This window comes from Eschscholzia californica, unplaced genomic scaffold, assembly GCF_041429995.1.
Source record: "Eschscholzia californica isolate CP2 unplaced genomic scaffold, dmEscCali1.0.p SCAF_4, whole genome shotgun sequence".
NCBI classification, from domain to species: Eukaryota; Viridiplantae; Streptophyta; class Magnoliopsida; order Ranunculales; family Papaveraceae; genus Eschscholzia; species Eschscholzia californica.
The window spans coordinates 47,107,544-47,122,908 of NW_028238461.1; the positions used below are offsets into that span (position 1 = coordinate 47,107,544).

Genomic DNA, 15,365 nt, shown 5'->3' on the forward strand with positions numbered 1-15,365 from the left:
AAACTCTAGAGCGTCCTTCCAGATGCGTTTGCTATTATTCTTTCTGCTCCATTTGACTATAGCATCTGCCTGTTTGTTGTTGAGCCTAGAAGTGTAGGAGAATTCGGTTCCGATGAACGAGACCTTAAGATTGTTGATTTCATCTATGTGTTTCTTCGTCTGCCAATGCACTTGGTTCTTCTAGTTGAGAATGTGATGGATCACCTTTTAGACTGTCGTTTTCAATGTGTACGTGTTGAAATTGTAATTCTTTTGCCCGTTGCATAGTTTTGGGAATTGCTATGGATTCGCATTCTTCCGCATTTTGACCACGAACTCTCGTACAATTTGGTTCCCTAAGATAATTTTGCTATTTCGATATAAGTACATGTAAATGACTATATTTGAACTATAGCCCACAATTAAAAAACAATCATGAACAATATGACATGGTTATAGTTTACCTAATTAAACAGGATTAGCTAAGAAAATTTTAATGATTAAAGGTAATGTGATATTTAAAGTTAAATTATCTTTTTGTACTATTATTTGGAGCTACACTTTACTAATTTACCCGAAACCCGTCCACGACCGTACAAGTCTGAAGGGTTCGTAACCGTCTGATGTCCAAATTGGTTCGTACCCGCCCGATCGAAAGAGCTTCAGCGGACGGACGCGGACATAGGTCCTTACCCGGTGATCCGACCCGTCTGATTATATAGTAAAAATATATAACCCTAGAAATCATTTTTCTCAATCTTGTCTTCGTCCCTATACTTCTCTAGTCTCTCTCTCCTCCAAAATCTCAATATCTCATCAGTAACTCAAGAATCCACAATACACCGATCGTAATCCATGAGAAGAAGAATAGAACCGATTGTAATCCATGAGAAATCTCAATAATTATCTTTTAATTTTGTGTTCATTTACTTTTGAAATTGTAAAGTGTGAGTTTAGAAAGTTGTATTTAACTACTAAGCAATTTTAATTTCGAATAAAAAATTATTTATTTGTGCATTAGTGATCGATGCCCGACCGACCGATACCCGATTTGCCCTACTATCAAAACGGTCACGGACGGGCACTTTGTTGGAAAAAAATCTGAAATGCCCGCCAGTTTGGTCCGGATGTCTGAGTGGACACGTAGGACTTGTGTCCGTTCCGACCGGAACGGATAAGTTAGTGTGTGTTTCCGCCCGTCCGGACCGATTCCCACCCCTACTTTCTGCCCAGTCTGTTGGCGCGGTCGAGACCCCGGGTCAATGTTAAAAAAATGTGCCACTTGAGAATCAAGATATTGTATGTCATCTTAAGTTTTGTATTAATTGATCATTTACTAATAAGCAAAAGATCGTAAACAAATCAGAAAAAATGAAAAAAGATTTAAACCTAAACTAAGTAGGCAAAAAAGATCAAACCAACTCTTCTCTCTCCTCCTAAAAGCAATAAAAGATGAAGTTAAGGAATAAAGCAAAAAATTTGAGACAGATAAAAGACAGAAGCATCATCCTCTTTCTTATTTTCTTTTTAACTTTTTTCTTCTTCTAATTTACAGTCTAACCCTCTCAAAAAGTATGATTGACTGATTCTTGTTCTGATCCTTAATATGCCCAATGAACTCCAGTCTCAGCTTACAAGATAACTGACACTATCTAGTTTTACCTTGGGTTAGTTCCAATCTAATTTCATCCTACTTCTCTCATAAAATAGGATTGGGCTTATGAGTCCATTTCTGGTTAGCCATGGCTAGTGAAAGGAAAAAAAAATATGTTAAATTAGACCGAGTAAAAGTCGAAGTGTTATAACTAAAAGTCGCGGAAGCTATCGAACCTATCCTAGAAATTGATCCGATTATGAAGATTAATCGAAAAGCTAAGCCAAAATCAAATATGCGAACAGAATTTAACGAGGTTCGGCTTTAAAGCCTACGTCCTTGGGCGAACAAGAAATCTTTATTGAAGGATATATGAAGACGACTCACACAACCCGCAAGTTCGTCCCAAGATGGTACCGTATAGAAATTAACCTCTATACTAAATCTTCGACGACCGAGAAATTTAACACCGCTCAAAACTATGAACAAAAAATTTCTCTCTCACTTGCTCTCTCTCTTTAGCTCTCTCTAAAGAAGAGTTGTTGTTGCTTGTGTTGGTGTGTTGATTACAAAGCACTCAACCCCTATTTATATATATTATAAGCCAAAAAATTGGAAACTGCCTATTGAGCCAAAAAATTGGAAACCATCCCAATTTGGAAACTGCCTATTGCTGCCTCTTAAACCTCCTCTTCAATTTTTAGAAACTGCCTCTTACAATTCTCCACCTCGTACACAATTTGATATACTTCAAAGTTTGGACGAACACCAGGATACTCCTTGTAAGATATATCTTCTTTTTGTGACTTCATCCTACTGCGCCACATGACAATGGCTGCCTACGTACCCTTTTACAGGATCAAGCCTACCGTAGTTCTACCAACCCTTCACATAAAGAAAACCTTGTCGCCATTACAAAGCACTCAACCCCTATTTATATATATTATAAGCCAAAAAATTGGAAACTGCCTATTGAGCCAAAAAATTGGAAACCATCCCAATTTGGAAAATGCCTATTGCTGCCTCTTAAACCTCCTCTTCAATTTTTAGAAACTGCCTCTTACACGAAGCAATTCTATCATTCTCCTATTTTGATTCCCCAACTAGAGAAGACAATGTGATTTTTGGCAATATAACCCAACTCTGCCGCAAACATTAGGAGCTTAAAATTGCTGCATTAAAGTTTATTTTCATAGTACCCATAAAATATTAAGTTTCAATCTGATTTGAGGCAGGATGTGGAATTCTTATTACTCCAAATCCTGGGTATTCTGTTTTTTTTTTTTGTCATTATTGTCTTATTGCTTATGGTTTTGAATGCATGAGGACAGGATTTTGCTTTTGATAAGGGCCACCATTCAAATAGGACCATGAAATAAAGAAGATTTAAAGTCTCAAGTAAATAAAAAAACAAGAATGTGAATAAATCAAAAGAAACAAATAGTGAATTGGAACAAGTATACATGAGTGAGAAACAAAGGTGGTGGGTATTTCAAACAATGGGTTGTTGATTCAGACTAATTTTATGTATGAATAAAATGGAGTTAAAATCAATTTGAGTAAAATTCAGATGAATAGAGCACCACCAATCTGAAAAAAAAGACGTTCTTAAATCTGACTCGAGTCCATTTAATCTTTAAATTAGGTGTGGATGTGTTTGTTTTTTTGTGTCTAATTACGACTTGTTTTGGTTAGAAATACACTAGTCATTTTTGGATGTGTAAAGATAAAGAACTATTCGTTCAAACTTATTTCATGTCCGACTAAAATATGAACCCCCAAACAACTCAGTCGAGTCAGCCATTCATACGATCCTTAGATGAGTCATACAAAAAACTAACATTTTTTAAATCAATCAACATCCAACCATTCAACTGAGTCATATCTAAATTAAAAAGCGTACAACTTTACAAAAAAAAAAACACCAAGTGATCATAGTGATGTTCAAAACCAAATCTGAAATTTAACGTGAAGGCGTTCGAGTCGTATCCATATTTATTTATATCTAACTCGTGATATCTGATTCATGATTGATTTGCACTAATTTTGTTCGACTTGAGTCAGACGATTAAGATACAAACAAGTATGATTCCTACAAGAAGAAGAAGAAAAAAAGAACTCCAACAATAAGTAGAAGACTGAGTCAATTGAAATGAGAGAGAGAGAGAGAGGAGGGACCATTCAGGTGAAAGTAGCAGTTAATCCGTGATGTGCAGAGGATCATCAGTATAATGATATTCATGCATGCATGCATGCATCCCATGACATCATGGATTGTTGTCTGTTACAGACTAAATGTCACATGCATGTGATTCTTGTCATGAATGATCAACTTCCCAAATTTTCAAGATTTCACTTTTCATAAAGAGTAGGCCCCTTACTAACTAATTTTTACTTTTCTTTTCTTTATCTTTTTCTTTCTTTCATTCTTTCTCTTTTTTTTATTAACTTATTCTTGTACTAATTATTTGGATAACATTCCCTTCTCATAAACCCTAATTATGGACAAAACCATCTTTCTTGTTTAATCAACATTGCAAGTATATCTCTCAACAAAAAAAAAAACATTGAAAGTATATAAATTTACGTATGTGTTGTATTATTTATTTTCGATCTTATAGTGTTTCTGTAAACTCAACATAATCAGTTTACATGCAATATTCTAGTATGGTTAATTTATTAATGTATTAGGACCTAATGCTTAAGTAGTGCAAGATAAATTTTCCCATCATAGATTATATTTCACGTGTTGTAAAAATCAAATTTATTTGCGTGCAAATTAATGGGAATGTTATATATGATAACTAACAAATTTGTCCTTTCAACAAAAAAAAACAAACAAATATATGTATTAGCTAGTTTAAAATATATGATCAGTTATTAATTACTAAGACCAATTACAATTTGAGATCGAGACTAATCAAATCATTAGCTATAGGGTTAGTTATGTTAATTGAGTGTAGAAAAACTAGTAAAATATGAAACTTGCATCATCACCATTTAACCAAGAACTTATACAATATAATCCACCAAGTAAGAACAAAAGACTCATAAAATTAAAATTAAGAAGCTCATGAAGAGTAATAACAGATTCAAATCCCACTCTCTAATGACTAATTTCTTGTTAACCCTAGCTCACATACTTCTTGCTAACATTTCTTGGTACCTCCTGTAAGACTCTTGCTTCTCCAACCTGAATTTCTCATGAAAACTAGCAATGAACTTATCAGCTAGTCGATCAATCTCATCTATTTCTTCATCGACATCATAATTAGTACTAATAGTAGTAGAATTCTCCGTCGTTTGCTTCTCGTCGAGCCAATGTAGATAACCTGATAAATGTGAATCAAAATTATCTTGGTATTCCTCGGTTTGAACAACCGAGTTCCATGTCGAATCATAGTAGGCATGGGTCGAACCATCAAACCCATCGGTGAATACGGACTCGGGCATTGGTAATACATGTGATGAACACCAATTATAGTGTAATCTTATTGAACTAAACAACTTATTTTTCTTCTTCTTGAGTTTACTTTTCTTCATGAAGTTGTTGTCCAAGTAGTAGTTGTCCTTTTTCTTGTGAAGAATAAGCTCCATAAGAACGGATTTAGCTTTTGTTAGAGCTTGGACTAGTTGATAAACATGTCTAAAGAAATGAGAGTGAATTAGGGTTTTGATTTTCATGGAGTTTGGGGTGGTAGAAGGGGGATGACATGATGATTTCTTCATTGAGAAATTATTGGGAGAAGATTGTTTTGATTTTAGATGGGATGGATTAGACATTTGAGCTGTACAAAACTACTAGGTCTTGTTCAGCAAGTTCCTTTATAAAGAGTTAAGGTTACCAAACTGCCACTACTTGTGATCCAAAATAACCAAAGTAGGTAACCATTCAATTTTGAAAGTTAAGAGTGCAAGTGTGTCTCAAGTTGCCTTTTTTTTTTTGTGACACATGATAGGAATGAATTATATTTGGGGATGTTTGGGGTCCAGGCGAAAATGAGTTTCCAAAGGGCCAAAATGAGTTTAAACAAGGGAAGAAATGCCTCAAAACAATCTACTTCACAATTTTTAATGTCCAGACAATGTAAGAGTGCAAGAGCGTCCAAATAAAACTGATGTTACAAAGTCGATCTCAACTCATCACTGGAACACCAGACCCAATACTATGTTAGACTCAATTGAACCTAGCTCTCTTTAAAAACCAACTTGCTTGAAAATGATTACCGTGACGAGACTATGTACTCTACAAAACATCCAGTTGGCATGATAATGGTAATAGAAAGGTCATATCTATCTTTTATAAATAAATTGTTATGAATTCGAACCAACCAACTGAACAAATTGTTGTTTACAAACCTATTGTTATTTTCGATTATAATTGAACCAAAAAATTAGGACATCTGTACCATTTGGATTTCTTTGTCCAACAACAGAGTAGGAAAATTTTGATGATTTAAGATGTGCTTTTATTCTTTTTCATAGCAATGTGTCTAATAATTTATTTGAAGATAAGAGAATACAAAGACAAAAATAGCTATCTTACCCAAATCCAACTTTAGAACGTGTACAAGGAGATTTCATTCAAACAGAGTGAAGATTGGAGTTTACCACTTTTTGTCTTTTTATATTCTCTTAGAATCATTTGTCAACATCATGAAATGTCTTAACTATTTCATCAACTTTGGAAGGTTTCCATTTCTCTAAATACTCCTTAATCTTTTTAATTTCTTTTAATTTGTAGAGAAACACTTGTTAAGACGGCAGGCGTTATATAGATGTTTTTTTTTGTTATATAGAGGATCGTAATATCAAACAGGTTCCAGAGTGGGTGGTCAACCACTGTACCAAGATGTAATAGACTGTAATACAAACATTTACATTTTAATAGAAGTTGTAGTGATCATGTTCGCCTGTTATGTGTGAAATTAGTTCAGTGAACCTGTTAATGTTGTTGTCTCACATAATTAGAAAATTTTTAGCCTAACCATTTTAAAAGGTTTTAGTTACACTGATTATTCAGTATAGCTCGCCATGGTTCATGAACGAGAACACATTCACTAATCACTAGTTTACATATGGAATTAACTCAGAACATCTCGGTCATGCTGCTAACTCAAATAAAGAAACATGGGCCTAATAATTTGAACTTAGGAACTTTTTTTTTGTCACACCAATTTGTCAAAAATCTTCTCATCAAAAAAAAAAAAAATTTTGTCAAAAATCAGGTATCTAATGCCCTACAATTTTGTGGTGTACATCTTTCCATTTTGGTTCAAAATCACGTATCCGATGCCTAACAATTTTGATCACATTTTTTTTTATACATCTCTTCATCTTAACCTATAAAATGAGAGAAGATCCTTTAGTCAGTGTGGGTGTGTGAGAACCAAAGAGGGAGAAAGAGATGGTGGATTTGTTCAACTAAGCAAGAGAAGGAGTACTCACAGGCTCGACCTACTTGTCCTACCAAGCTAATGGGACTCATCGCCTCCAAAACACTGAAACACAACCTTGCTTGGGAAGTTGGCGCAGGAAGTGGTTAAGGCCGCCGGGCTGCTCTCTCTATGAGTACTCTGAATATTGACTCGCCCGGCTAAATAACCTAAAATATGATACTATTGTAATTTTTGTATTTGTCGATTTATTTTTCATGGATCAACTAGTTGAGATATACTATTGGTTTCTTTGGAAAGCTAGAAATAAATGTGTATTTGAAGGGGTGAAACCGAACTGCTATTCGGTCATTCGGGAAGCCCAAGCTATGCATAAAGATTTCTCTGGCTTAACTAGTTATCAAATGGTTACTGAAGACAATGAAAATGATGGGGCTCAAAAGTTTTGGATTCCACCCGATAATGATCGACTCAAAATTAATTTTGATGCAGCTTTTGTTGGGGAAAGAGCTGCTTTAGCGGCAGTATGTAGAGGAAAAGACGGAGCGTTTATTTTGGCAGCTACTTCTCTTACCGAGGCTTCGTCAGCCTTGGAAGCTGAAGCAAAGGCAGAGAAGCTGGCGATGAATCTAGCTTCCCGTATTCCTGAGTATGAGTGCACAATTGAGGGAGATGCTTTGTCGGTCATTAAAGCATGCTTGTCAAACCCTGAAGATGGACCTTGGAGAATCAGACCAATAATTATGGAGATAAAAAATGAAGCTCGGAAACTTAGAAATTGTTTGTTTTTGTTTTGTCCGCTACTGACAAATCAGGTAGCTCATTCGTTAGCTACGGATGCTTTTAATTTAAACTTAAACCAGACTACGGAGATCACTATGACTCCTAGATGTATTGTAAGTCAATCGACGAATGATAGAACAAATATTTCTCTGAGCTCGAGTAGCTAATAAATTTAGGCATTAGCCTCTTTTCATTAAAAAAAAAAAAAAAAAAAACTAGTTGAGATATACAAATATATTATAGCCATGGACGTAAGTCTAAACCAACTGAAATTTGCACTAAAACTTCCAAACATTCGACACCAACAAACCTCTTCCTGACTGAGCCTAGGGCATTGAATGTGTCTTGACTTAATTCCTTCTCTTCCGTTCTCCACGAAATTTTAAGTCGTCTGCTATTCCTATGCAATTGGTAAACCTCTCTCTCTCTCTCTCTCTAAAGTCTTTCTGATTTTCAGTATATTTCTCTATCTAGGTTTTAGGGTTTTGTAAAATAATCTCTCTTGTTTTATTTGGCAGACATGTTTGAGTAATGGAGGTGGATTTCACTTCCCGCCATGCTACATACTCAACCTATGTGGGTTTCAAATCTTACTCGATTTCCCGCTCGATCTTTCAGCTCTCTCAATCTTCTCTCCCATACTTACTGATTCCTCTGATTACAATACTTCAGATTTTTCATCTAAAGATTGTTCAATTTCAGATTCAAATGATCTCAAAAGAAGAAGAATTGATAAACCTCTCCAAGCAAAAGATTTAATTTTTGCAGAACCTTGGTATAAAACTGTTAATAACATTAACTTATGGGATTTATCTTTTATTGATTTGGTGTTGATATCTAGCCCAATGGGTATGCTTGGATTGCCATTTCTTACCAGAAATAATAGATTCAGGGCAAAGGTAAATACTAGTATTATAGTTGGTTTGTAAAACTTAGGGTTTCTTCAGTTATGGGTTTTGAATTTAGTTGTCTTGTTCGTTCAGATTTATGCTTCGGAAGCTTCAATGAAACTTGGGAAGCTTATGATGGAGGATCTTATTTCTATGCAAATGGAGTTCAGGCAATTTTATGGTCCTGTGGAATCTGATTTCCCCCAATGGATTAGATGGGAGGAGCTTGAACAAATTCATACTGTATTGAGGGAGATTATAATGGGTCAGGATGGAGCAGAAGTGGGTAGTTGGCAACCCTTGTACAGGTAAATATGCTCTTGTTTCTGTTTATTTTGAAGCAATACCATAAGAAAAGAGAACTTCAATATTTGATAAGTAAATTCACATACCATATTACCATGTTGACGCTTCCAGTCTTCCAGACACGAGTCAAAACTGTGAATTCTTGAATAGTGTTCTGGAAACTATTAGATTCAAACCCTGGTCTATCCACTCCAGTAGCCAGTAGGAGAAACACACATGTTACTAGCGCCCAACCATAGTGTGCTTCATTCTTCTTCTTCGTCTTTGATTCTGGACGCTGTTATGAATTTAAGAAAGTATGTATATCAGTGCAGAAAATGTGAAGGATTGCTTAGAGAAAGTACAAACACTCAAATATGCTGAAGAAGCATGCTATAACGGCACATTGATAATTAAACCGTTCAGTTCGGGACTGGAGATAGGGGCTTGTAATTGGACCATAAATGGTCCAAGAAGAAGTATTGCATACTTGTCAAGCTCCGTTTTTGAATCTTCTCACGCTATGGAGTTTGATTATCGCTCTCTTGAAGGGAATGATACAGTCTTATTTTCAGATTTGTCACTCTTGCATGGTGCTGATAAGAGTTCTGATGGCAAACTAAACTTACCTATTTATCAAGATCCAAACATTAATGAATTATCAGTTCTCAGGTAATATCTTCTATATTCCACTCTAATCCAATTAGGCTTCCCATTTTTTTTTAGTTGATTGTTGCTGTTTCGTTACATTAATTATCCTTTTTTTTCTCCAGTTACTTTCTATAGGATTGATTTTTAATGGTATATTGGTATTTTAGAAAATGCGGCAGGGATATAAATGATAATGAAGAACTCATTAGATCCTTAATTACCACCGATGATAGTTCAGAGGAGATGGATAAGCTAGCTTTCATATGTTCGCAAGCAATTGATTCCGTTAAATCTGGAGGTTCCATCCTTGTACCATTTGGCCGCCTTGGCATAGTGCTTCAATTATTGGAACAAATATCGCTATCCCTTGAATCTTCAAATATAAAGGTAGTTTGTTGCTTTTTATTTTGTTGTAGAATGGGAATTACAACACTGCAAAAAAAGGTATACCTTTTTGATAGGTAAATCTTCTTAGACCTTTTGTTAAGCATTAGGATCAAATATGGTTCAATAGATGTTGAAAAATTTCAGGGAGCATTCAAACTTGAGAGTCAACCCACAATTATTAAGCTAGTGACGATTACCTAAGATTAACCTTACACGTGTGCTAATATAGAAATAGAAGCTACCTTTAAGGTTATGCTTGAAAAGTTTCTTGCCGTTGTCCTTGTTATCATAGAAAGATTCTTTACATTATTGCATCTGAACACATGGTAGTTCGACTGTTGTGCAGGTTCCTATATTTATAATCTCTGCTGTGGGAGAAGAAACATTGGCGTTCACGAATGTAGTGCCGGAGTGGCTATGCAGGCAACGCCAAGAAAAGGTACTGCATCTTAAACTGATTTTCTTTTATTCTGGCGAGAGCGAAAGAGTGAAAGTTTGTTGATTTTTTCTTGCAGCTGTTTACTGGCGAGGCATTGTTTGGTCATGTAGAGCTCTTAAAAAGGAAAAACCTTTACATATTTCCCGCAATTCATTCACCAGATTTTTTGTAAGATATCTCCTTCTCTTGTTTTTCATGTTAGAAAATATCTATCTAGATAATTAGATGGTGCAACTCATTGACGCCATCTGCTAGTTTTCTGGGAAAATATAGTAATGTACTTACTGAAAATAGAAATCCTAGCCGTGACATTAGAAAACTCTGCAACTAAAGCACCTATGTAATGGTAAACCACATAATGGCTGCTTCACGACCTTTGTATGAGCATCTACCTGACAATTCGGAGCTCTTCGTGTTGCTTGTTGTTGTAGACCAGTATTTTGAAACTATTATTGAGGTTTTGTTCAGAGAAGCTAGAACTTCATTACATGAGAACCTATAACCTATATAACATGTACACCAGTAAAGGTATCAGTATCCTTAACTGGTACGACTTGTTGGATGTGGTGAGTGGAATAGGCGAATAAATGATACAATTTTATAGGTACTATATTTTAGTTAAATAGTGTTTTTTGATAGAAATTCATGATTGCTTTCACTTGAAATTTAAATAACAATGTTTCATGTATTCTTTTCTAAACTGTCCCATTCCAAAAATCCTGAGGAACAAGAACACCTCCGATCTTAAAATGGAGAAAGAAATAAAAATATATAACAGGAGGTTACTACTGATTGTACCACATATACATATATAGACAAAAGAAAAAACTTGATACAACTTCACTTCCACCTTGCTCCCTGCAAGATCAAGGCAACAATAACCAACAAAAAGAGCGAATGAGAAGCGAGTAATACTTGACGAGACAACAGGTGAGACGAGATATAGATATAGTTACCTGGTTCTCGGTTTCTCGATAATGGCAGTTCCTATAGTGGAAAAGAAGGAAAGAAAACAAAAAATGCAACCTGTGGTGCTTTAATAAAATTCACCACCATATGTGCCTACCATTATCCCGACTATTCTATATATGAAGGCCCGAAACTTGTTCCAAGAGCGAAATATTATCACATTCTATGATGACCCAAAATGAGGGCATGTATTTCATCCCAACTATCCACTGTGTAAAGAGTACCAGATAGCCCCTTCCAACCAGCAGACTCACCTCTTTGTCCGAATCCCTTCTGTTTCTTCACCGAACCTGGGAATAGAGGGACAAGACTAACTTCAAACTGTGTGGCTAATCTCCTAAGACTTTCACTTGACCCGATTACAATTCCTATATCTGCTTCTGGGAGGCAAAGTAAGTTGGCACAGAATTACCTATGTAAACTGTTACAAGCCTCTTGCTGTTTTCGTTCGTCTTCACTATGTCTTGAATGCTTCAACTTTCTCTTATGGAGACTCCACTTTCCCAAGAATTTCGCCTATCGAAACCCCATTTTCATATACAAACTCGTTTGCGTGAATATTAATTCCTCTAGACCTCCTGATGCAAAAGCTGATCTCATGAGATCAGCACACCAAAAATATGAAAGTACATTGATAGCTGCATTTAGCTTTTCATTCTTGACGACCCTCTTAAATAAGTCTTTACAACCATTTTGGAGTACCATAGTTTCAAAAAAATATGTTCGCCAGCCTGCTTTATGTCTTCGGAGTTTATACCTTTTAATGCACCTGAATCAATTACTCTTAGATTTGCCCGTTTCTCAAACTCCAATAGTTGCTCAAGTGCTTTGAGTAGGTGTTCATACTCTTCAGTCTTCAGTATATTGTGCAGAAATAAAGCCCCAAGTGTTTCTCAGATCGACTGATGACTTCGAGCAAGTCACTTTTCCTGCTCATCCTGATTAACTTTTTGGCGCAGTTCATCATCATCGGCATATTCTTCCGCCAATTCATAACCCTGAGCAAAAGCCTTGAGAAAATGAACATCTTGAGCTATAAATCTATATGATGGCGAAATGCTTCCATATTCAAATTTCCAGCAGCCAAACAAACAACAAAAGGTGTACACATAGCGTATACCAATTCCTTGGTGCATTTTAGCCATAATCGCTTCGCTGTTCCTTCTTCTGTAATTGCTTTAGTTACTTACGATGCTCATTGTTGATTTCTACAAGTTTTGGTTTTCGATCAATGGAGAAGTGGTGAATTTTTGAGAATCTAGCACCGGAGAAGGAGGAAGATTGATAGAGATCGGAGAACTTCAAACAGAGTAGTGAGACTGAGAGACGATATTAGGGGTTGTGATCAGATTCAGAGTAGAGACGGATCAAAACGGTTAAATAGTTATTAGCTTATTCAGATTATGGGCAAGCAAATATGTAAGTTAGCAAACTGAAATATTGGAATCCACTCCATAATTTGAAATCACGATTTTAAATGGTATCTCCTTAGAACAACTTTATTAAAGTAGATTCATATTGTCCTCTAACTAAAGATTGTATCACAACCATAACAAAGGAAGTTACTATTATGAATGTCTCTCTTAGTTGCTGTCTCCCGTTCTCCTTTAAACTCCACACCATACTACTAAAATAAAGCAGTGTACAGAATGATGTTGCAGGAACCTTGTGTAGTTTTTTGTCCTCACTGGAGCCTTCGAATTGGTCCTGTTGTCCACTTTCTGCGGCGATGGAGCGGGGATCAGAATAGCTTACTTGTTCTAGAGGTATGCTTTCTTCCGTGATATTTGTAACATATACATATAGCATATCATCTAGTTGCAACTGGTATAACTTTGGCAAATTTCTTCCTCTATATATCCGCACTTTTAGTCGAATAAAACATATTAAGTTATTTTGGCATTGTTAAGGAGCTAATGGATATTTGATTTGCAGCAAGGAGTAGATACTGATCTAGCTTTATTGCCTTTCAAGCCAGTTGCAATGAAGGTCCTTCAATGTTCATTCATCTCTGGAATAAAGTAAGTATATTTTTTATGCTGTCAGTTGAAAATCTCAGTTTCCTCAGTTAACTTCTTAATGCTCTAATCATCTTTGTTAAGTGACTATATAGATTATTGTTATATAAGGCAATGATTAGGAAATTATTTTACTGCCTCAACCCAGTTTTCCTTGACATTGCAAGGCTGTATGAAATTTGGTGTTTAATGCACGCTAAAACTTAATGTCATCTTTCCCGTTATATAAGGCAATAATACACAACATGAATATTTGATTGCTTTTGTAATCCCATTCCCAACCAAATCATTTCTTTTCTTCGTAGGGTTGAGAAAATTCGACCTCTGCTGAAGATGCTAAAGCCGAAGCTGGTTCTGGTATGTTCTGTACGATCTCTATCAAAGTTTATTAACTTCAATCTATTATCTTGGTATTAATTGGATCTTTATCATAACCAGCATCTATCTTGGTTATCTTTTGGTTTCATCTAGGCTTTCGAGTACTTCTCATTTTAAGTTGATTGATCAGTTATCTTTTGGCTTGAAACAGTTCCCGGATGATCTGAGGCTGCATATTCCGAGCTCAGATACAAATTCATTTTCATTTCTTCATTACTCATTGAATCAAACACTACATATACCAAATTTGAGGGAGGATTTTGAAGCAAACTTAGCTACAGATTTGGCGTTCCAGCTCAAACCTAGAAGAACAAAACTAGAAAATATGGCAATTGCAAGATTAGGTGGTAAGCTTGTAGTCGATAATGGGAAGTATATGTTAGTTTCTGCAAACAAAGAGGAGATAGAAGAAAGTGTGATACCATTCAGATGGGGGTCCCCTGATCCGAAGCTCCTGCTGGAGGCATTACGCGAAAAGGGCATTAACGGTTATCTAGACCAAGACAGAAGTGTGTTAGATATCTATGAGCCAAACAAAGCGTTGGTAGAAATCCATTCGACACATACTGTTATCAGTACAGATGAAGAGACTCTAGCTAATCAAATCTTTGAAGTCATGGGCTGTGTCATGGATGAAATTTAAGAGCTTCTATTATGGTTCTTGGCATGACAAATATATTGCTTAGAGCATTTGGTTTGATCCTTTGAGAACTGACTTCTCAGTGTTGAGTAGAAACAGATCGACATGTTTGAAAATTCAAGCTACTGCAGATCTGGAGTACCCAAGTGCCATGGGCGGTTTCCCATTTCTCTCACGCAGTAAGTTCTCTTCGACGAAGATCATTTGCAGTGAATGCTTGCAGGTGTGTGCAAGTGATTCTATGCGGCTGGTGTAAATATTCAGACCCGTACTATGGAGGCATAACTCAAGATTTTCCATATGCACATTGGTTTCGTATGTTTATTAGGAAAAAAGTATTAAGATGCCTGAAAATTGTATGTAAATCAACAGCCCTTGTGTTTATGGGTAATGGGTATGACACTCTTGGATTTTGTCTAATAAATCATTTGGTCCTCCAAGTGCAGAGTTTTGTTCATTGCCTATTAGATGGCTCTATTTTCCTTTCATCCTTAGTTTGTTTTTATCTCCCATTATCTCCATCACATCTTAATCTCAACGGATATTCCTTAATGCAAGTCTAATTTTGTAACTGGATTGATTCATTTTCTTAATTGACATTATTTACTTTTTTTGTATAATTATTTTCATATTTTGATTATTGACCAATCCCTTGTGGCCTTATTGAAGCTCTTCCCCATTGAAGATTTATATCTGTTGGGGTTGTGACTGGTGGAGTGTCTCTTTCGGTACAGCGAGAGAGGGCCTTCTCTCTCTCTCTCTCCCTACTAGACTCTAGATTGGACGGAGGAGAAATTTCCACTCTTCTTCATCAGATTTTTTTTATCATGGTTTCAATCGTGATTGCGCATTGGTGATGATGATGGTATTTGTGATGCTTATATTTATTTGGAGTTACTTTACAGTGATGGTTAGAAAGGCCATGAATTTGATTGTTCATTTAGATAAACAATAGC

At 35.8% G+C, this 15,365-nt stretch overlaps 2 protein-coding genes across 5 annotated transcripts; one reads left to right on the forward strand and one right to left on the reverse strand.

Moving 5' to 3' along the window:
• Positions 1 to 4,550: 4,550 nt before the first annotated feature.
• On the reverse strand, positions 4,551 to 5,383 carry LOC147545362 (uncharacterized). The gene has a single exon (XM_086638321.1). It carries the CDS (start codon positions 5,354 to 5,356, stop codon positions 4,709 to 4,711), a length of 648 nt encoding a protein of 215 aa, XP_086494447.1. The 5' UTR covers positions 5,357 to 5,383; the 3' UTR covers positions 4,551 to 4,708.
• Positions 5,384 to 6,881: 1,498 nt separating this feature from the next.
• On the forward strand, positions 6,882 to 14,849 carry LOC147545363 (integrator complex subunit). 4 transcript variants are annotated; one of them, XM_086632763.1, is made up of 12 exons: positions 6,882 to 7,281; positions 7,936 to 8,163; positions 8,271 to 8,651; positions 8,736 to 8,950; positions 9,258 to 9,599; positions 9,746 to 9,965; positions 10,312 to 10,404; positions 10,481 to 10,572; positions 13,022 to 13,139; positions 13,309 to 13,394; positions 13,697 to 13,748; positions 13,921 to 14,849. In XM_086632763.1, the coding sequence occupies exons 2-12, from the start codon at positions 8,155 to 8,157 to the stop codon at positions 14,410 to 14,412; spliced, it is 2,100 nt and encodes a 699-aa protein (XP_086488889.1). In that variant the 5' UTR covers positions 6,882 to 7,281; positions 7,936 to 8,154; the 3' UTR covers positions 14,413 to 14,849. The 4 variants fall into 4 exon arrangements, with proteins under 4 accessions (XP_086488889.1, XP_086488892.1, XP_086488890.1 ...); XM_086632766.1 differs by having other exon boundaries at positions 6,882 to 7,144; positions 7,972 to 8,163; XM_086632764.1 differs by having other exon boundaries at positions 6,945 to 7,281; positions 7,929 to 8,163.
• Positions 14,850 to 15,365: the final 516 nt, after the last annotated feature.

Bases quoted from the DNA above. Each gene is read 5' to 3' on its own strand.
- LOC147545362 (XM_086638321.1), bottom strand. From the start codon at position 5,356: ATGTCTAATCCATCCCATCTAAAATCAAAACAATCTTCTCCCAATAAT.
- LOC147545363 (XM_086632763.1), top strand. The intron at 10,405-10,480 runs GTACTGCATCTT...TTTTTCTTGCAG, and splicing joins GCAGGCAACGCCAAGAAAAG to CTGTTTACTGGCGAGGCATT. The intron at 10,573-13,021 runs GTAAGATATCTC...AGCAGTGTACAG, and splicing joins ATTCATTCACCAGATTTTTT to AATGATGTTGCAGGAACCTT.